At 39.2% G+C, this 23,106-nt stretch overlaps 1 protein-coding gene across 1 annotated transcript in view; it reads right to left on the bottom strand.

Annotated features, from left to right (window-relative positions):
• The window catches only part of LOC124159568 (multidrug resistance protein homolog 49-like), a 134,117-nt gene that overhangs the window by 95,521 nt on the left and 15,490 nt on the right, over positions 1 to 23,106 (bottom strand). The window contains exons 4-6 of the mRNA XM_046535467.1: positions 8,831 to 9,039; positions 4,292 to 4,433; positions 825 to 925 (exon numbers count right to left, since the gene is read on the bottom strand). Of these exons, the coding sequence (XP_046391423.1) occupies positions 825 to 925; positions 4,292 to 4,433; positions 8,831 to 9,039 (452 nt within the window). The remainder of the gene's footprint in view (positions 1 to 824; positions 926 to 4,291; positions 4,434 to 8,830; positions 9,040 to 23,106) is intronic.

Genomic DNA, 23,106 nt, shown 5'->3' with positions numbered 1-23,106 from the left:
ACTAATCCTAGGCACCATTCATCAAATCAAAATTCGACCCGGCGGACCACCCTTCCCTTTCTACTCTCTTTCGGGAAGTAAGAAATGCGTGCCAATACATATTTTTTTAAACTTACCTCTTTTAAAATACCGTTAACTCAGTTATTTCTTTAGCATTGCGGGTATGAGTGTATGTATTGCGCTATATTCTTATCTTAAACCTACAGAATTGTGAAGTAGGGTAAGTGGGAGTAGAAGCGTCTCGAAAACCTTAATAAGAAGACGGAACAACTTCATAGGTCATATTTTGAGACATGATGTCCTGATGAAGATAACCGTCGAGGAACAAGTGGGTGGCGAGAACGGAAAAGGAAGACCTCAAACAAAATATATGGAACAGGTGAAACAGAATGGGTAAGAGAAGAAATACATTGACGTGAAAAGATTAGCTAATTGAAGAATTTATTGGCGAGCTGCGTCCAACCAATCTTAGTATTGTTGACCAGTGATGATGAATGGTGATGGAGAATTCTATGTCACATCGAGAAAAGAAATAATTACTTTTTTATTTTTTAAACTCAGTCAGGTTCATGAATTTGAAGTCCTGAAACAATTGTGATAACATAAGAATGAAGCAAGGGCTTGTTGGGGAGAAAAAAAAACTCTAGCACTTCATCCTAGAAGCTACTTTCAATTTATCATTTAGATGCCGTCGTTTGAGAATATGGAGGTTTGGTTTTGTAGCAAAGTATGTTAAATGGATTTGAAATAGCATGTTTTTATATTTATTTTTGATTTTCTGGAGGATAACCTATGATGGCTTAAGATAAATAAGTAATACTTACTCAGTCACTCTGCTGGCAAAATCTCCTATCTGATGGGTGTCATACCAAGCAATGTCTTGCCTTAGAACTGACTGTAGAAATAATGTTCGTATTCGAAGAATCTGAAATTACACAAAATAATTTCCATTAGAGCGCAGACGACATAATTTCAACGAATTATAATAGAACTCATTCCCACATATTGTGACAGGAACATAGCGAAGGAAATCGGCTTAGGAGGAAGGGTGAGAGTGATTAAGTAATTAAATTAAGATAGGTTTATTAGAGGGGGAAATTAGCACAAATATGCATTACAAGTAATGTTAGATGTTGTGAGAATAGGGTGGTTTCCTATTGTTTTTTTATTGCCTAAATCGAAAGTTTATTACCCCTGGAGTACGTATTTCACGCATTTAGATTTTTAAATGACGAGATCTATTTCTCGCGATTCAATGAGGAGTGAAAATTTTCAAGCGCGCGAAAACGCGACGGCTAAGTATGAATGCTGGGAAATCTCTTCGTGTCACGTATTTCTCGTTCCCGTTGCCACCTTGTGAGGTGACCTTGAGGGAGGCTTGAGCGCTGATACGACGCAGGCTGTTAGCGGGTAGCCGAGTACCCTGCTAGCTGGTAGCGCTTGGCTTAAATAAGGATTATTAATACCTTATCAATCGAAGGAAACTTTCCGACCTTAGGCAGTTTTAATAGGTGATTGTTAAGACATGCTTCCCTGAGCTCTGCGCCTCATGCATGCATTGGTAATCTCAGACGATTTATAACTCCTATCTACTCGTATAGAAACTAGGTCCTTGTGACGTTACGTGGAGTGGCATCTCGCGGGCGCCAATCTGGCCGTTTTCAAATGAGGATAAAAACGGACCATTGCCATTCGTCTAAACCGGTATTTCTATAACGAAATAATTTGTATATTATGAATACACTAATGGTAGGTAACGAATCGCAATCAATGCCTTTCGTTTTCTTTGATGAAGGAAACTACCCTTTTGGTTGTGATGTATATGTTTTTTGCAAATAAAAATTGTCGTTATGATTGACGGTTTATTTCTTTAGGCTACAACTTTTCGCGGTGGAAAGGCTTGCGAGTTCCTTAAACCGCTAGAGCTGTGATGGCGGGATTGATTTGAAATTAAAGTGACTTCTTGAATATTGTCTCTAAGGTGCGATTTTTGGAGCTAACTCCTTGAGGGTATGCGCGGGTTTCCCTCTGGACCCCGAGATTTACTTCTCTCTATCGAAATGCATAAAGGCTAGGTAGTCGGCAAAGGGATGCAGAATTTGATCTCCTATAAACACTCCATGTTTGGCGCCTTTTTTGTAGAGGTGGGCCGAGATTGGTCGAAATACTGGAAGACCCGTTTCCACGCGCGGGCGATGTGGTAGCCGTCCCTACGATCGAAATTTCACGGAGGTTTTGCGATTTCAATTGTCCTGATGACCCTTGGGTAGTAGCGGACTCTTTATTCAATTAAATGGCGTTATTGAAATCATTGTCATGATAATTGCGGGTTGTGGTCCATAGTTGTTGGCAATCATGTAGAAAGATAGGGAAAAGTGTGCGCATTCACGTAAAAACGAGATTTTCACAAATGGTTCCCTTATTTTTATTCAATTTTTACTCTTTAATGTTTTTTAAATATTTGAGATGGAGTAGAAAAAAAATGTTTGCTGTACTCATCCTAATTATTTGGAGATAATAGCGCTAAGGTCGGCTTACATAAAAATTATCGATTAATCGTTCTTTGGAAGCACGTAGGGTGAGATTGCAGTAGTTACTCATTAGAAATGAAAACTAACGAGTTATCATACAGTTGTTTTAACGTATTGACCTCGTGAAAATCCTAGTTTTCCTCCCTCTTTTCGCTTAACGTGTACTTCTTATCAAACTGCATTGACAAATGAATCATATGGCCCCCGGCTTATAACTATCACTCACTTTAGATCCACTCTGCAAGTATGTAGGAGGAAGGAGGAAAGATCCACGGGACTTAGTAGTGCCCGCGAATCAAGGCACACGTGGCGCACCTGGCGGCAGGGAGGCGGGGGGCACCTTTGAGGCAGCGTTTGGGCATGACGGAATCGATACACGACAATACTGTTGAAAATTTTGCCCAAAGACCTCTAAAATACCTCCTTTTCTCAAGGAAACGTTTTCTTCGGGTCGAAAAACCCAACATTCTTAATAACTGCATGAAGTCCCTTTAGCCGCTGAATCCGACCAAAAGTCAAGTCATGCAGTTCGTCAGGAAATCCAATCTCTCACTGTCAGCTCCAATTTATTACGGCAACTCCAAGATCAGCCGCACCACCACATCCAATTGGAAGAAGATCACATGGAGGGCCAGCATCAAAGCGGCATTTCAAAAGGCGAAAAGTGCAGCTGCGGCCATTTTTCCTCCCCTAAAAAGTCCACGCTTACGACTACATACAAAGACAATCCTGTCTTGGGGCCTGAGCCCCCTCAAAAATTCGCTATAGGTGTGTGGAAAAAATGTGTCAAGCCTATTAATTTTCCCCGTAGTGTCCAGATATCGAGATTCGAGTTATCAGTGTTCTAATGTTGATCATATGACTATTCTAAAATGCTTAAAAAACTTAAAACTTATAAAATTTCCCGGGGAAAGATCCCGGTTTGGGCCCCCCAATATTTTTTGTAAGTCGGCGTCCTTGAAACTCATCGTCATTCGGAACAGGACATAAAGGATAATGACGGGCTCCTCTGGTTTGTCCGCAATACGTATATACACGTGAAAATCTCAAGATCAAAACACTGACACAATGCCTTAATGACATTGCGAAATCATTCGAACATTCACGGAACAATACACAATGCACTCTACTGCAACCGCCATGGAGCTACAATGGCAACCAACAATTTAAATGCAACAGATCCAAAAATGCATTAACTCGTACCACGCATTAATACACAAACAATAGCCCCTTCAAACAATAAGGCCACGCCTCACTTAAAAGCCAAACTCCGATTACCAGCAACGGCTGAACATCGCGACACCTGGAACGAAACCTGGGTCGGTAGAAATAAAGAAGTGTGGAAATGAACAAGAACTTTCATTATGTTAAATATCAACGATTTACACCGCATTACGCCAGAAACGGAGCATTTACTCCAGAATGGAAACTTTTTCACTAGCAGCCAAGCAAAGAAGTCGTTTTGTAGGGCTCTAATGATAGATACCATAAATTTATTTTTCAATTTTTTAATTGCATTTTAGTAATGATAAGCTCATTATAATTTTCCTTTTTGTTTATACAATTTTCATTGAGTTAGATTTAAATGTAAATCAAAATCCGGTGGGAAAAACTTTCATGCAATCTGGTTTTTTCCGGGGTCGACTTGTCGCCAATCCTGGATTCACTGCAGTGGAGGATAGATATGTGCATGCAATTTACGTGGTATGGAATCTATGCTATCTGGGATAAGGAGTTTTGAATTACAAAGAAATAGTAACCTGATTTTCTGCAGAGTAGTTGAGGCTCGTCACGAAAACATAAGCGCTTAGCAGTTGGATGAGTCCGAGTGTAGCACATCCGATGCTAAAAGCCCCGACATTCGTCAGAAATGTGTCCGGAGCGTTTGGTATAAGGTTTCGCCTGAAAAAGATACAATAATAAAAGTAACGAGAATAAAATCTTGGCTTTTAATATTCAATGTTCTCGGGAAGTATGGAGTTTTGCATATATATATTAGAGATTTAATTTAAAACGTTTTAAAAGAAACAACTCACAACGTATGTCTGATCTACGATTCGCTCGGTAACACGTATCTATCAATCCATTTAGGCTAATAATAATAAACTATTAATAATGATAATAATAATAATATTAATAAAAAATCAAGATAAAATTCACAATGAAACGTACTTGATAGACATTGCCATACGTAATTCGCATAATATCACTACAGCCTACACCAACAAAATGGAAAATTATGAAGAACTTAAAGATGAAATTAAGAGATTACGGAAATCAGATAAAGTACACATAATACCGATAATTATCTCTGCCAGAGGAGTAGTGCCTCATTCAATCCATCAAGGTAAGTATTAAAACTATTGGACTGCCGAAAAACTTGTTCATTACAATACGAAAAGCAGCAATTTTAAATACATGTCGGATGGTCAGAAAATTTTTCAACACAGAGTAAAAAGACGAGAGTGCTTGATGATACCCGTACCTCGCCTAAAACCAGCAAAAATGACGTGAAAAAAATATATAAAAAATTAATAAAAATAGGGGAGAGTAGCTAATATCGGATGATTGCCAAGTATCAGATAGGTACCTACCATCATTTCTTTCCCATGACGTACTATAGACTGGCGGTTGGTGGCTCAACTACATGTCGCCAGTATAGTGAGTCATCAGTTCAGTTGGTGTAGCCGACCTTCATCAGTGAACACGTGTTTGCTGGACAATCTGATTTTCTCAGTGACTCGAATATTTTGCTATCGCAACTTCAAAATTGGGTTACGGCTATAAAGGTAATGCATTTTGGAAGTCTATTAATGTTAACTCACTGTGTATAGAAGTAGATATTTAGTACAGTGTCTATTTTAATAGATTTGCGAGATAGTTAGTTATCTCCCAGCAAATTGGTACACCAGTGGTTGCTTATTATTGGATAGTCTGCGCGCTCGTAATATCGGATATCCGATAATATGATACATTTTTAGTAACGAATACAAAATATGTTTAAAGATGGCCAAACCAAAAATTCGAAAATTCTGGGATCACGACGGCAAAAAAATGGCGAAAATTCTGGGATCACGACGCCATGATTAAAGCTGTTACCGCAGTACAAATTAAGAGAATGGGCTTCTTAAAAGCATCTAAGGTTTTTTGTTTGCTGAAATCTACCCTGGATAATTATGATAATCATTGATCTAAAGACTAAAGAAAAAAAACCTTAATCAAAGAAAACATTTGAAGAAAAACCATCATTTAGCAAAAAATTATTTCCCAAAGTCAAGAATGGAAGACGTAAAGACGTAAATCGAAAATTTCACCTTATCAAAGTTCATCGTCTGATGAGGTAGAAATACCCTTAGTTATGACAGACGAAGAAGACAGTGCTGATGAGTAATTCTGATGAGGTTCTGCCTCCAACCATTCAAGGCGGACACCAGAGAGGAAAAGTAGATAAGGTGCATCAGTTGTCTTTGCTGGACCCATGAACTTTGCACCGGTGTTGAAGGAAGGATTTTGAAGAAATATGTGTGTAATAATAGTACTACAAGGGTTTAAGCTTATGAAGTAATACTGGTGTTGAAACTTTTCAGTATGTTGGTAATTAGTAATACTTTAATTTTAACAAAAAACTATTAAACAATTTTTCTGACTTAAAATTCACATGACTGTTTCGTATCCGATAATAGGAACCCTTGCTATCCAGTAAAAGGAACCTTTTTGTGCTAGCGTGAAAAGCGTCAAAGGCATGAAAAAATTATACCACACCTACAGATATTAAGATAACTGCTTAAAGGTATGACAGCACATACTAAAGATTATATTTTACATTATTCGCATTGTTTAATTTTGATATAATCATTTAAAATATTTTTTTACCATTATTCAATAAAGGTATGCGATATTATGCTGCTCTACCCTAATAATAATTATAATAATATAAATAATAGTAATAATAACAATAACTCATCAGACGCCATAATTACCATCTTCTATGCATTCGCGTTAAAAGCAGCGGCGATAGAGGACAGCTTTGCCTCACTCCTCGTCCCATTCTTGCCCACCCAGATTCTCCGTCAGCTACCCGCACTTGCGAAGTCTGAGCCATATACAGACGATGAATCAGTGGCCAATACCTCCAATATACACCTCCAATTCTCCTGAGAATATGCATCAACTTCGCCCAGTTCACTCTATCAAATGCTTTTTTCAAAGTCCACGAAGAAGGCATACATGTCCTCGTCGTATTCTAGGTTCTTCTCCACTAGGGACCTCTTTTTGGCTTTTTCATCACAAGTTGACTTCCGTTTTCTAAAACCAAACTGAATTTTGCCGAAATACTCGTTTGCTCTAGCCCCCATTCGTCTGTTCAATATCCTCAGTACAACTTTCGCCGCGTGCGACATTAGGCTAATGTTCAATTATAATCTTCGCATTCTATAGCTTTCTTCTTTTTTGATAGCGGAATTAGTGCCATCCTCACGAAATCCTCCGGCCAATATCCATCCTCATAAATCATGTGTACTAATTCGAAAAACCTTCTCTTACTATCCCTCCCTAGATTCTTCAGCAGATCACATGAGGTATTGTCCACGCCAACTACTTCCCTAGCCTTCATATCACGAAAGGCTCTCTCGATTTCCATATCTAAGGTCACCGGCCCAAGATTATCCTCCTCCACTGCACTTTCCTTCTCTAAAATCAATCTCTCCGGCCTGTTCCTTCCTCCCACACAGATCCTCCACGTATTCCTTCCATCTACTCTGTACCTCTTCTTGCACGGTTAGCATCCTTCCATCTTTAGCCTTAATTTTAGACATGGCTTGTCCTCTTTTTGCCGCCCGATAGCTACTGAACCTTGGCGTACAACGCGGCCACCTCTCCTTCCTTATGAAACTTTTCCATCTCCTAAAACTGGATTTTCCACCAGGCCTCCCTCGCACTCTTAGTTTCATGCCATAATCTATTATTAATTTGCCTACCTTTACATTTTTGCCCTGCTCTGTGTCCATGATCTTCAATTTTCTCTCTCCTCCATTTCTTTTGCCATTACCTCCGTTATCCACGGCTTCTTTATCCTTGTACTGTCAACGTAACCAATTGGCCCCTCCGACGCTTTGAAAGCTCCAGTTTTAATTTCATCCCACCCTTTCTCTGCATTATGTGTATTTTCAGTGGCGCGTACACTTTTTCCACTTGTCCCCTATATTCTCATCTCATAGTACCCTTAAAAACTTCTAAATTTCATTTATTTTACCTTCCGTATTTTCTTTTGTCTTTTGAATCTTACGCTGCATTTTATAAGCACTATTTTGGATTCGAAATCCGCATCAGCCGCAGATAAGCTACACGAGTTTTTCACAGTGTTCCTCTGCCTTACTATGATGTAGCCATTTTTAGGCACGATATTTGATATCAATGTTCCTACAGTCTCTCCCGTAAGTAATGCCACAACATTCGACATTGCTCACTGTCGCTCAAACTTTTTTTACGCAACCCTGATTCTGTACGTGATAATAGCAGTGGCGGCTCGTGGGTCAAATGCTTGGAGGGGCACACTCCACTGGGTGTTAGCATTTTTGAATATTTTGTGTATTTTAGTGAGTTTTTCGGGCAATATAGAGACCAATAATACACAAAACAATCGCTAACACTAAAACACTAACAATCACTAACTCGATTAACTCAACTACAACTAGGCCTATTTGCATTAAAACAATTTACACATAATAAGCCAACTGGTCACCAAAACAAGGTATTCTGCAACACTGCAACACCAAGATTATACGGCCGCCGGGCGGCGCGGCAATGTCAGTTCACTAGATACGTCGCTCTGCGCATGCTCGGGCGGCGCGGGCGTCCCGAGACTTCCATAAGGCACGAGCTTAGACGCGTAATAGCACCAGCAAGCCCCACCACTACCACTCTTCATATAACTGCATGGTGTTGGATTGGGACGTTCTGGCCAGCGCACCACGGCTACAAATACGAAATTCTCGCGGTATTTTTGCGAGTTTTTCCTAAAATTTCGATGTATGCGATTGAAAAAGTACCTTGGTTAATAGATGTATAATTGCAATTGAATGGGTATTTATTTTTCTCTTTTTTCAAATATTTGGGAGGGGCGGCGTCCGAGAGTCTTTATGGGTAAGTCGCCACTGGATAGTAAAATACAGGACTTGGTTATTTGCCCTCTTTTCCTCTCCGCCGCTCTTGTCAGCGTGACGTGAGATGAAAAACCTGAAGCTCGTCTTGCCCCACATCGAGAGCCCACACAAGTTTACATTAAAAATGTGATAACGCACGTTTGGTCTGCATTGGTGTCTCCGAGTCTTAGTAAGTGGAGGCGTCGGTGGGTCGAGTTCCCGGAGTCCAGTTCCATCTGGTGGTCGATGAGTACGTCTGTCAGCTCCCCGTACAGGATCAGCAGCACTGCCATGCACACACCCGTCACGGATGCGGCCAACACGGCCACGCATATGAGGGCCAGCTCACATCGCGTGGCGAATCGAAACTGCCGGAGAACGAAGAAAAACAGTGTTATACATTTCAGAACAAATTTTCACTCATAATTTTAGGTCTTCGGCATTAGCTATCTTTGAGCAAAATTATATTTTAGTAAAGTTTTGTTCTTCTCTGTGATTGCTGATTTAGAGACTCCAATAATGACATAGAGCAGGGGTCCTGCGGCCCGCGGAGGGCTTTCATCCGGCCCGCGCACTCGTTTCAAGTAGCGCACGATTCTCGCTAGTATAACTCTGTGAGACGCCGCTAGGAGCTTTGCAGCGATGTACTATACGTCAAAGTCGCCTGCAACTGTTCGTAAATAAGAAATGCGCCACCGAATACTTCAGTAGACGTTGGTATCGAATAATTCAGTCATCGGCGAATTTGCTATCCGGCCCGCGGGGCGATTCGGAACTTGGAATGTGGCCCTCGTGGCCTAGTAATTTGGAGACCCAAGGCATAGAGGAGTCGAGAAGTTGGCGAAGTTGAACATTCTACTCAGAATTTTGAAAGTTTTGCCAATAAATTGCCAATCAGTTGACCCAGAGTACGTGATTGAAAATGAAGATTATTGATGCGTAGTTTTCCGCGGCGTTGTCTAGATGATGTCTCCATGTTTCTGGGTTTCACCGCGTGGATTTTCTTTGTGACGACAGTTTCTCCGGTATTCCAACCGGCGTCTTCAGGTCCAGGAGCCGGTTGGAATACCGGAGAAACTGTCGTCACAAAGAAAATCCACGCGGTGAAACCCAGAAACATGGAGACATCAATGAAGATTATTGCCTTTCTATGACTGACTTCAGGTAAGCTCCTCTGAAGCTTATCGCAACAACTATCAAAGCTTCTTCCAAAGCTCTTTCGACATCACTGTCCTTGGCTAATTCATATTAAATCACAGCTTGGTAATTCGCCAATTAAATCTCTGCCACAGGAATAATGCCTCATTCAATCTATCAAGGTCGTAAAACTATTAGACTGCCGAAAAATTTTCAACACAGAGTAAAAAGACGAGTGTTTGGTGATACCCGTACCTCGCCTAAAACCAGCAAAAATGCTGTGTAAAATATAATAAATAATAATAATAACAATAATGATAATAATAATAATAATAATAATAACAACCCGTGTGGGGTTTTCCGTCCCCCATCGGGCGCGTCCCCAGGTGGCGGATAGGGGAATGCTCGGCAGATATGCAGGGTAGGTGGGAAATAAAATACCACCCGCGGACCAAAACGGAAACCGAAATCCAGGCGCGTCTGATCCCATATTGGGCGGCGTCCTGGTCAGCGTTTGTCCCCATGTTAGGGGCGGCTGTCTCTGTACCTGGCCGTAGGTATAAAAGGCAATACCCATTCTTAATGATGGAGACTAAATCGGAAGCCTCGGATGGCCTGCCGCTGCCTGGGGATCGCCAGGGTGCCTCTGGAGCCGTCGCTGGAGGTAACAGTATGCGAACCGACGGTGGTCATGCACTGAGGAGGCGGGTGCTGACCGGGAGACCCGAAGAAAATACAGCCCGCCACATAAGCAGCACCCCAACACCTACACAGGCTGCGACAGCTGAAAGTGCTTCCCAGAATCCACTTTTTCCTGAGACCACTGAAGCTGGCCGTAAACGTATGCGCATGAAATGGAACCATGAAATAAACTGCTCTATCATGCGTATGTATTTTTTCGTAACAAATAATGAAACTGACATGACGGCATATCGAGGAAAGCTGCATGAAAAATTCAAAGAAATGTACCCCAACTGTAATGTAACACCTCAAAGACTATCCGACCAAATTAGAACAATATTCAGAAATAACCTCATCTCAAAGCCCATGCTAAGTAAAATAAAACAAGAAGTCTACGACTCCCTAGCTACGGATAATAGTTCACATGACATAAGCACAGGAATGGGAAATCACCTTGAATGCGAGACAACAGGCGCGGCCGTCGGGGAGACCAACATCAGCGGCGAACAACAGGATAATATCGACACGGTTGTCATAGAACACCAAGCTTCAATTTGTGAAGAGGCACTGTACAAACGTGTGGAAGATGAGTTCAATACGTGCCTTATCAAGTATAGAGGACTAGACCCCACAGGCAAACCAGGAATACCCAAACAACAATCGTCTGTCAAGCTTGCAAAAATTATTAGTATAATAAATGAAAAACTATTACCGGTATATTTAAGTGATGAAAAAACATTTCAAGACCTACACGATTTTATATACTGCGGAGCAGCCACAGCTGTTTTGTGCAATGGTGGCAGGATTGTCCCGAATAGCAGTAATGGCAACAATGGGGAGGAGCCAAGACCGCCGATGGTCAATGGAGAACGCATTTGGCGCAAACCAAAATGGAAAGTCCGATTAGAACGGAAAGTGGATGCCTTAAGACAAGACCTTGCACGTTTAATCCAGTTTTCGACTGGTAATCCAAGTACATCATTAAAAAAAAAAGTTGAGAAGGCATTCATAAAATACCGTTCCCACACTCAATACGACAAGCCCAATGAAAATATAAAAGAAATTATTGACACCCTCAAGCAAAAACTTGCAGCCACAAAAATGAGACTCAACAGATATAATAAATGCACAAGAAGAAAACAACAGAATTCCCAATTTGAAAATAATCAACGAAATTTTTACAGAACATTGGGCAATAACAAACAGAAGAAATCTATTTCTTGTGAAAATAAAAACCAAAGTAATTCTAACTCCCAGGAAGTGGAGAAATTTTGGTCAAATATTTGGTCGAATGATACATCCCATAATGGAAATGCGCCTTGGATGAGAAATGAAAGAACAGCAGCGGAAAACATAGAAACTATGCTTCCCCCCATTATTACAATGGAAATTCTGGAAAAAATTCTTAGCCGAACCCATAACTGGAAAAGTCCAGGAAGTGATAATATACACAACTTTTGGTACAAAAAATTCACCAGCTGCCATAAGCATCTACTGAAATATATAAACGAATTTTTGAAGTTTCCAGAAAATATTCCAGTTTTTTTAATGGAAGGTAAAACATATTTATTGCCAAAAGAAGTCGCATGTAACGATCCATCAAAATATAGACCGATAACTTGTCTACAAACATTTTATAAAATTTTCACCTCTTGCATAACAGAAGTCATCAACAACCATATAGATGAGAACCACATTTTTACGGAAGAGCAAAAGGGGTGTCGCAGAGGAAGCAAAGGTTGCAAGGAACAGTTGATAATTGATTCAATTATTCTTAAACAAATACAAGAAAAGAATAGGAACCTACACAGTTGCTACATAGATTACAAAAAAGCTTTTGACTCTGTTCCCCATTCCTGGCTTATTGAAGTACTAAACATCTATAAAATTCACCCAGAAGTTATTAAATGTCTCCATACTGTGATGAAAAAATGGAGCACCATCTTGCACATAAAAACTGACGAGGGTCTTTTGCAGACGAATAATATCAAAATCAAACGGGGAATATTTCAAGGTGACTCTTTGAGTGCGTTATGGTTCTGCCTTGCGCTAAACCCTCTATCAAACCTCCTGAATAATACTCAATATGGAGTCAAAATAAAAGGAAAAGAACCAGGATGCCACACTCTATCGCATCTCTTCTATATGGACGATCTCAAGCTATATGCAGGATCTAATAATAATCTAAATCAATTAGTCCGTTTAACTGAAATATTTTCTAAGGATATAAACATGGAATTTGGAATAGATAAATGTAGAACTATCACAATATTCCGAGGTAAAGTACAAAGGAATGATATTCCACTACTGGATGGGCAAATAATAGAGGCCATGGATGAGGGAGATACCTATAAATACCTAGGATTCCAACAAGCAAGACGACTAGACCACTCTACGATAAAGCAAAAACTTTCGACTGAATTCCAAAATAGAATCAAGAAACTTGTTCGCACGGAATTGAACAGCAGAAACCTCACTAATTCAATTAATACCTTTGCCATCCCTCTCCTGACATACTCCTTTGGTATAATCAAATGGTCACAAACAGATCTAGACGACCTACAAAGAAAAATTCGATCCCAAATGACGGAGAAAAATATGCTCCATAAAAGCTCAAATATAGAGAGGAGCACGCTGCCCAGAAAATTTGGTGGAAGGGGTATCGTAGACATCAAGAATCAGCACAACTCACAACTTTCTCAGTTACGGAAATATTTTTTCAGCAAGAAATCTACCTCGGATCTCCTGAGAACTATCTGTGACGCAGACAATAAATACACACCGTTAAACCTATCTGACGAAAGTATGCAAGTTAGTGAAACCACTGTTACTATAGACAGTAAAATGTCAATATGGAAAGCTAAATCCCTTCACGGAAGACACCCTCATGCCCTGGAGGCCCCTGAAATCGATAAAGATGCATCGCACGCATGGCTCAGGCATGGGCAACTCTTCCCAGAAACAGAAGGATTTATGATCGCAATACAAGACCAGGTGGTGAAAACAAAAAATTATGAAAAATATATAATTAAAAACCCAAATTTGTTGGATGACAGATGCAGAAAATGTGATAATGCCTCTGAGACGATACAGCACATCACAAGTGGATGCACTAACTTATCTCAAAAAGACTACCTACACCGTCACAATCAAATATGCAACATCATACACCAGAAATTAGCTCTGAAGTATAAACTCATAGAAAATGGAGTTCCTTATTATAAGTACACACCTAAAACCATCCTTGAAAACGACCACTGTAAGATTTATTATGACCGTTCAATTATTACCGATAAAACAGTCCATAGCAATAGACCTGATCTAGTAGTACAAGATAAAACTCACAATGAAACGTACTTGATAGACATTACCGTACCTAATTCGCATAATATCACTACAGCCTACACCAGCAAAATGGAAAAGTATGAAGAACTTAAAAATGAAATCAAGAGATTGTGGAAATCAGATAAAGTACACATAATACCCATCATTATCTCCGCCACAGGAGTAGTGCCTCATTCACTCCATCAAGGTCTTCAAACTATTGGACTGCCGAAAAACTTGTTTATTACCATACAAAAAGCAGCAATTTTAAATACTTGCCGGATTGTCAGAAAATTTTTCAAAACAGAGTAAAGAGACGAGAGTACTTGGTGATACCCGTACCTCGCCTACAACCAGCAAAAATGCTGTGAAAACATAAAAAAATATATAATAATAATAATAATAATATATTTAAAATGTATTTTTTTATTTACTTACCGCATATATTTACAAGAAATCTTGTTTCATTTATTGTTTTAAATTTTCAATTTAAATCGTGTACATTCTGGGTCCGCTAAGACGAATTTGGCTTGAAAGCAGTAATTATCAATAATAGAAGAAAATGCCTTCATTTTGGCGAGGTTGAAACTCATAAGTCTCCTCTTCCAACTAACCCCTACCCCCTAAATGCTTGAACATTGTAAAAATGAAAAAATAACATGCAATTAGATGCCCTAGCGAGTGACGCCATTATTTCTATTAATTTGAATACTGTTGCTTTTTTTAATAGAAAAAGGAAAGAATGAAATTTTACATCCCTGTTTTTCAATCATGTTCTTTTTTTCCTCTCGTGAGTAATGAGTGTGATTCATTCTTGTATTCAAGAACACTCATGAAAGTAGTGAGTGCACTTCCATCTCATGGACAGTAACAAAGACTTTAAGCAGTAAAGATGATGAGTTTGGGAAAGAGGCCATGCAAGAAGAAGTGGAAGTGTCGCTATATATCCCATGAATAAAATACAGTAGATAATATCAGTAATTTTTTTTCTTCCTATCCTGACCTTCTTTGATGAATGGTTAAACAGTTCTTGGAGTATAGGTCCAATGTATGTATATGATGCAAAAAAACAGACGTTGAAAAGGTTTGGTAATAGCTCAGTAACGTAATATCAATAAATACGTGCAAAGTTAAGGTATGTCAATTTTTTGTGTATTATGTTCTTATTTATATATTTTTTAAATTATATTATTGTTAAAAAACCACCGTAACATTTATTTATGTAAAAATATTGTATATCATTGTATTTTATTTTGTTCTCGTGTTTTCTTTCACAGCCCCGATGATAGTTTAAAATGAACCGAAACGTTGGCTATAACTGTTTTGCATCATATACATTGGACCTATACTCCAAGAACTATTTAACCAGTAGATGATACCAGCAATTGTTTGTTGCATTGGAATTATGAAATTGAATAGAAAAGTTATTCTTCAGTGGTTCTTTCTCTCAGATGACTACTTATCCTAAATTATCTCTCCTCTTTTCAGTCAGCGCATTATCACATCATAATGGCAGCATTCTGAACTTCATATGGAATATTAGAAATGCATATTGAACGAGATGTCCGCTAATGATCGCCATCACGGTAGTGATTGGAGTGTGGAAGATTTCGGTCGTACTCGAAAGCATGATAATGGAATCATACATGAGATTTATGCACGCGGCTCCGCGAAGCAAAATTCGCCAATCGCTTTCATGAAAAGTTTCATGTGTCTGCAGTTTTTCCCCACAATATGCCTTTATTCCACTTCGTAATTTTCATGGTTACATGATTGTATTTGATGCCTTATAACGTATTCACCTATAAAATATGATGAGATTCTTTCCCGGCGTATTAATTGAGTGAAGTCCTCTCGGGATTTCCACCGGTTGATTTGATTTATAGGCACAAACGTTTCAATGAACGTTTTTATTATTCACCCTGAGGACGATGAACGAGGCGTTCATTGAAACGTTGGTGCCTATAAATCAAATCAACCGGTGGAAATCCCGAGAGGACTTCACTCTATTCACCTATATTTTTCAAAGATGTCGAAATAGTAGTCGTCGTGTTTAGATCATTTCAATCGGGAGGCTTTACCAGCTGAAATTATTACGTGTTTAATAAACGACTTAAATTTCTCCTGCTGAATACTACTGATGAATATTTCTCGGGTTCTCAGCTAGGTTAATGCTTTTATATAAGCCGACGTTTCGACGTCTCCCATCCTCAAGGCTGTGTTACTTTATGGAAGTCCAATTTCCCACTGAACCGGATCGACTTTCATAAATCTCATGTCTGATTCCATTATCCTTTTCAGTATGCAATTCTAACATTCCATACGAAGTTCAGAATGATGTGATAATGCGCTGACTGAAAAGAGGAAAGATAATTTAGGATAAGCAGTCATCTGAGAGAAAGAACCACTGAAGAATAACTTTTCTATTCAATTTCATGATTCCAATACAACAAATAATTACTGATATTATCTACTGTATTTTATTCATGGAATATATAACGATATATTACGTGTTAACATTACGCGTTTGTTTCAATCGTGTGGAAACGGTCCGGCGGCAGAGCGCACGATGACGAAGACCTCTTCAGATTATATGCGTAAACACATCTGCCTTCCGTCTGCTTCATCCATGCGAGGCACTTAAAACGTTGTCCCTTCTCCAATAGAAACACTGACCACTGAAGTCATATGGTAAACATTTACACTGAGGATGTGGTTTATTTCAAGTCGGCTGCGTGAAAGAGGGTGAAATTCACGGACCTTTGGCCCATGCCCGCATTCACCGCCGTTGACGCGGCAACCTTGGAAATAAATAAACCACGCAAAAACTGTCAATCGTAGGGCATACCTTTCGGGAATGGCTTCTTGGAAACCCATTATTCCCTCGTGTTGCCAATTCTTGGGCTGCAAGGGCCTAGCATCAATTAAATTGCCATGGGAGCTTAAGAATGCAGAAAGCGTAGTGGTTTGCGGTGCGGCCCGGAAACTCAAAAGTCCATAACTCGATTCCCAGTCCAGGGGAATTTTTTTCTCATACTTAGCAATTAATGTGAACCTACATTGTATTGTGAAACTTCTATAAAATACTACTTCTATTAAGCGACAGCCTCTCTCAAAGGGCGGTATTTTATAGAACATATTGGAATGCACGTACGTTAATGCAATTCAACTCAAAGACCACTCCGACTAAAGACAAATAGTCTTCGAATAACATTTTCTCGGTTCAGCGAATTAAATAATTACGTAATACGATTTAAGTAGAATTTTGCTATTTGATGGAAAAAATTAAGGCCTGAAGCATACATTTTTGAGATACTTAAATCGGCCCAGTGCTAATGAGAAATAAAATTAATAATCAAATAAAAATGTGTGTAATTCATGCGTGCTTTTTTAATACTTTTTTTCGCATTTTTCTGATGCATTGGGATTATGTAATAGAACTATATTACCAGTAATTATATTCATATTAACCTTTTCTTTAGGTACGACTTGGCCACAGTTGATACCCTTGTGACTGCGTGCCGCGAGTGAAACAACATCGACTTACCGCTACGCAAATCATCATTACTCGCATCCTTCAAAAGGGCATTGTGCGCAGAACTTCTCGGAGAACAACACCGCGACACGTAACATCATGCGAACAGTGGGAAAGATTCAACACTTAACTCCTCCGGCTTCATCTAATTTTTTTTCTTTCCAGGCAATTGGTGACATATTCTTGTATTTGTGTACATCCTTGTTTACATCAACACTTTCTCAGTAGGTTTTCGTAGGTTTTTCACGTCCCCCCTTATTGTGTGGGCGTTTTCCTGCAATGGTTTTTTTTTGCAATAAGGACGAAAGTCAATTTCGTTAAGTTTTTCCCACGTTTTTGCTAACATCTTTTTACTTTTGGTAAATGTTAACTTTGTTAACTTATAATTTTGTTAGTTGATTGAAAATCGTACTTCTATGTCTCTTTGAACGTACTTGAGTGTATGCATTTCCAAGGGCAATTTGGCAATGTATTTAACGGCAACAGTTAAATGTTTGACGAGGGGTTAGATGGAAGATGGGTATTTCTAGTCTCAATATCACCCAATAAAGACGTATTATTATTGTTATGATTATTATTTTTCACAGTAATTTTGTTGGTTTTAGGCGAGGTACGGTACCACCAAGCACTCTCGTCTTTTTAATCTGGGTTGAAAATTTTTCTGACAATCTGGCATGTATTTAAAATTGCTGCTTTTTGTATTGTAATGAACAAGTTTTTCGGCAGTCCAATAGTTTTAATACTTACCTTGATGGATTGAATGAGGCACTACTCCTGCGACCGAGATAATTATTGGTATTATGTGTACTTTATCTGATTTCCGTAATCTCTTAATTTCAACTTTAAGTTCTTCATACTTTTCCATTTTGTTGGTGTAGGCTGTAGTGATATTATGCGAATTAGGTACGGCAATGTCTATCAAGTACGTTTCACTGTGAATTTTATGTTGTACTACTAGATCAGGTCCAATGGGGAACATGCATGAAATTTGTTCATCATGCTAGTAAGTCTCACTGAATAGAAAATATCCTCAATAGTCCAAATGTATAAGCCAAAACTCTCCTAGTATTCCACAAACGTCATTAAATGCTAATTAAAAGTGCTCGAATATCGCTTGAAGTCACGTGACCTGAAACGCCTTCTGACGTCATCGGACGGTGCACTGTTCACTTCGCTAAGAGAGAAGAGCGGTAGAGCCTTGAATTCAAGATATCGAAGTAAAAATAGCTAGTATTTTCGCCAAATTTGCGCCTGAGCCCCTGCAATGACCGATTTTCTATCCACTTCCTCAGTCTGTCATCAGTGGATACCGTGCCGTGACGTCACGATGACGTCGTGTTTTCAAGCAGCCGATGAAGATTAATTGTTAAAGACTCATAACTCAGCTAAAAAGCATAATTCATCCGCCAGATTTTTGGCGAGTACATTCGAGGAAGGGACCTTCCTATTTTAGTACTTTAAAAAAATTCTGCATGTTCCCCATTCTATGGACTGTTTTATCGGTGATAATTGATTGGCCATAATAAATCTTACAGTAATCGTTTTCAAGAATGGTTTTGGGTGTTTATGTATAATAAGGAACTGCATTTTCTAAGAGTTTATATTTTAGAGCTAATTACTGGTGGATGATGTTGCGCATTTGATTGTGTGGGTGCAGATTGTCTTTTTGGGATTAGTTAGTGCATCCACTTGTGATGTGCTGTATCGTCTCATAGGCATTACCACATTTTCTGCATCTGTCATCCAATAAATTTGGGTTTTTAATTATAGATATATATTTCATAATTTTTTGTCTTCACCCCCTGGTCTTCACACAACAATGTAATGTTTGACGAGGGGTTAGATAGAAGATGGGAATTTCCAGTCTCAATCTCGCTGAATAAAGACGTACTATTATTATTATTATAATTGTTGGAGGAAGAGTTCTCGGGTTTCCAGCCGGGTCAAGGGGTTTTTCAGCACCGACGTTTCAAGGGCGAAGTCTGCCATTGTCTTCAGGGTGAATGACGGGGAAAGCCTTAGATCCTTCTTCATTGTTGTTGTTATTATTATTATATTAGCCCCTATGGATTGATAGATACTTGTAACCGAGTTAATCGTAGATTAGACATACGCTGTGAGTTGTTTCTTTTAAAACGTTGTCAATGAAATCTTTGATATGAAAATTCAAAATCGCATAATTCCCGTGAACTTACTGCCTCTTAATACTTGTCATCTCCACCGGCCTGCCCTGTGAATCATTGTATCAAGGGATCATAATTTGGCTGCCAGTTGTCCACGCCGTCTCTTGTGTACGAATGTGGGCTGACGTCCATTCAATATTGGTTGATCTGGCTTCAGTTGATCCCTTCGATAGTAAACAGTATACGCGTTGAAATGGACTGTTTTAGTCCAAACATGATTAATTAGTCATAAGAAGTCAGTCAAGAAGTGTTTACCACTGGATGTCCGTTATTGCTGTAGTAACTCAATAGGGTAGTTTCCTTCACCAAAGAAAACGAAAGGCATTGATTGCGATTCATTACCCATCATTAATGTAATCATAATATACAAATTATTTGGTTTTAGAAATCCCAGTTTAGACGCATGGCAATGGTCAATTTTATCCTCATTTGAAAAAGGCCAGATTGGCCCCCACTCCACGTGACGTCACAGGGACCTAGTTTCTATACGAGTAGATAGGAGTTTTGCATCGTCTGAAATTACCAATGCATGCATGAGGCACAGAGCTCGGGGAAACATCTCTTAATAATCACCTATTAAAACTGCCTATTGTCGGAAAGTTACCTTCGTTTGATAAGGTATCAATAATACTTATTTAAGCTAGGCGCTTCCTGCTAGTAGGGTACTCTGCTACCTGCTAGCAGCCTGCATCGCAGCGGCGCACACATACTCGCCCCAAGGGCACCTCACACGGCGTAAGCGGGAACTAGAATGACGTCACACGGGCTTTTCCCATCATTCATACTTAGCCGTCGCGTTTTCGCGCGCTTGAAAATTTTCACTTTTCATTTAATCGCGAAAAATGGATATCGCCATTAAAAAATCTACAAGCGTGTAATACGTACTCCAGGAGTAATAATATTTCGATTCAGGCAATAAAAAAATGATAGGAAACCACGCTATTGTGTAAGGACATACTTTTTAAAGTAAAGGAAAGAAATTGGCGGAATAAGGTGCAAGACTGGGTAAAATTTTTCGTTATCGTTACGTCGACAGTTTTACTTCATTGTAATGCAAGTACTCTGCTCAGAATAAGAGCTGATGGATATATGTTATTTAAAAAAAAAGTAAGGATGGATTTTACACATTTTTGTACTCTTAATAGAATATGAACCATTTGACTTCCATGATTATCATATGTGGTGGAGGATAAGATGTGAAATAATTTTGATAGCGTGGGCGAAAAGTATTCTCTAGGAATCGGAATTTTAGGAGCCTACTTTCCTTAATAAAACCCATAAACAGTGCAATGCCTAAAATATTTAATTTATTAATCAAAAGTAGTTTATGTCAACGGTTCGGGTTGTTGTTACGGCCAATTGTTTTTATGTTGAAGAGCACAGATGGGCATATATTTTTTATGAGATCCATTGCCAATCCCGTTCCCGGTATGCGGTGATCGTTGTTCCATTGTCTTGAGAACAGTGATTGTTAACGCTTGGTGACATCAAGATCTCAGTGGGGCAATTCCATTTCGCTGGTTGACGGAAACGAATGAGGAGTGATGAAGCTCTCCACTTGAAGATTGACCTGCCCCTGAACTATGATCACAAATCTCGCGCTCGCCACCACGGCGACGCAATGTTTTCGTGTTATGACGTGGAAGCGTTTTATTCCCAACTCTGTTTTTTTTCTTTTGAAATAAGGATACCGCGTTTCATCTATTTGCCAATCCAAAGATGTGCCCCTTCTAGAACTTCACCGCCTTCAACGGTGGAAGAAACCTGATTTTGCATCAGTAATTTTTTTGGTGCATATAATAAGGATAATTTATTTGTGCATGAGTTTGATCTAATTTACGACTTTGTGATCCGAGCGGTGTGTGAGCTTGCGTTGTTATGATGGAGAGTAATGCGTCGATTTGGGTTATGTTTCCTAATCTCGGCGGTCTTTTCCGGCAAGCAAATGGTCCTATAACATTGAGCATTAACTCTTCTTTGATATATCAAGGGCGATCGTCGCTACTTGTCCTAATTTGGCTACGAACGATGCGATCATTTTCTTGGAAACGCTGCGAGAGCGAACAACTTTTGTCGGTTTGTGCTTACTTTGGAAGACCAACACGGAAGATTGGCGTTTTGATTCATGCTCGTAGCTATAGATCCATGATTCATCACCGCTTACGATGTTGTGAACGTGATTTGATGCTCCTGAGTTGAATCGTGGTAGATTATTTCGACACCATTTGACTCGAGCTGCCTTCTGTTCCTCTGTGAGGATGTGAGGTATCCAGCGGGAAACCAATTTTTTAACGCGTAACTCTTCGTGTAAGGTCTTTTGAACTGAGGTCCCTGAGATGTCCAATGATGCCTGAATCTCACGGTATGTAACATGACGATCTTTCATGGTCCTGTTACGTACAGCATCCAGGTTTTCTTGAGTGACGGCGGTTTTTGGTCGTCCTTCCCGCGGTTCGTCACTGAGGCTAGAGCGACCTCGCTGAAACTCTTCATATCAGTGATAAACGGTTGCATTTGATGGTGCTTCTTCGCCAAAAACAACAGAAAATTCAGTAACTCATTCTTGAGGCTTCGTCGAAAGATACAGAAAATTATGGTAAGGTACTGTTCATGACTTAATTCCAAGTCGTAGACCGACTTGGGAACTTTGACACGCCACCGTTTTAAAACTATCAAGCCGATCTTAATGAAACTTGGCAGGGGCATTAACCAACTCAAAAATTTGTTTATAAACACCATTTATAGTTGCATTGTATATAAAGGACACTCACACGTAAGGTTTCGAATTTTCGACGGTTTCGGTCTTCATCTGGAAGGAGGCAAGTATAGGGACTACTAGGCAGTCCCTACTCGTCTCCTTCCAGATGAAGACCGAAACGGTCGAAAATTCGAAACCTTACGTGTGACTGCACTTTTTTTTGTGTTTAAGTTTTTTTTAATGGCCTCTCTCGGCATTATATGCATATAAGCTTAGAATGACATATATATCTTTGAGGTACGCCTTAAATGATAACTTTAGTTAGTGTTTACATAGACATGATTTTATTATGATATGCTGTATCATATTTAAATATATAATGGGATTATCTTGCAGAATTTCAATTTATGAAGGTTGTCGTAAAATTTTACCTTACACAGTAATGATCATTCATCATTCAATGGTATTTATTAGCGTTTTTTTCACTTTAAACCCACCAAAACAACAACAACAGCTCCAAGCAATTGATATCGCTTCCGAAATCTTCTTCTTAAGTAAATTAAAAAGAAGAACTTTGTGCTTTCACTCACAAAGTTCTTTTTTTTAATTTTATTATGAATCGCTTTCACCAAGTTACGCCTCAAACAATCAATTCTTCTTAAGTTATTTTAGGTCACAATGGAGTATTTGCATGTATTTGGGGAGTGATCTTAAGAAAAACTTTAAATCTCAATTAGGCTAAATTCCGAGTCTGAGAATAGTGAGGTACTTTTTAAGTGGGAGACTAATTATTAAAATATGCAAAATTAAGGATGCTGTGGAACAACAGGCGGCCATATATTCTCAGAGCTGTGAAGTTTTGTTTTATGTGTTTTCA

Source organism: Ischnura elegans, chromosome 5 (assembly GCF_921293095.1).
Source record: "Ischnura elegans chromosome 5, ioIscEleg1.1, whole genome shotgun sequence".
Lineage (NCBI taxonomy): Eukaryota > Metazoa > Arthropoda > Insecta > Odonata > Coenagrionidae > Ischnura > Ischnura elegans.
The sequence above is the reverse complement of the archived record's forward strand: the minus strand, read 5'-3'. Positions and strand labels throughout refer to the sequence as shown.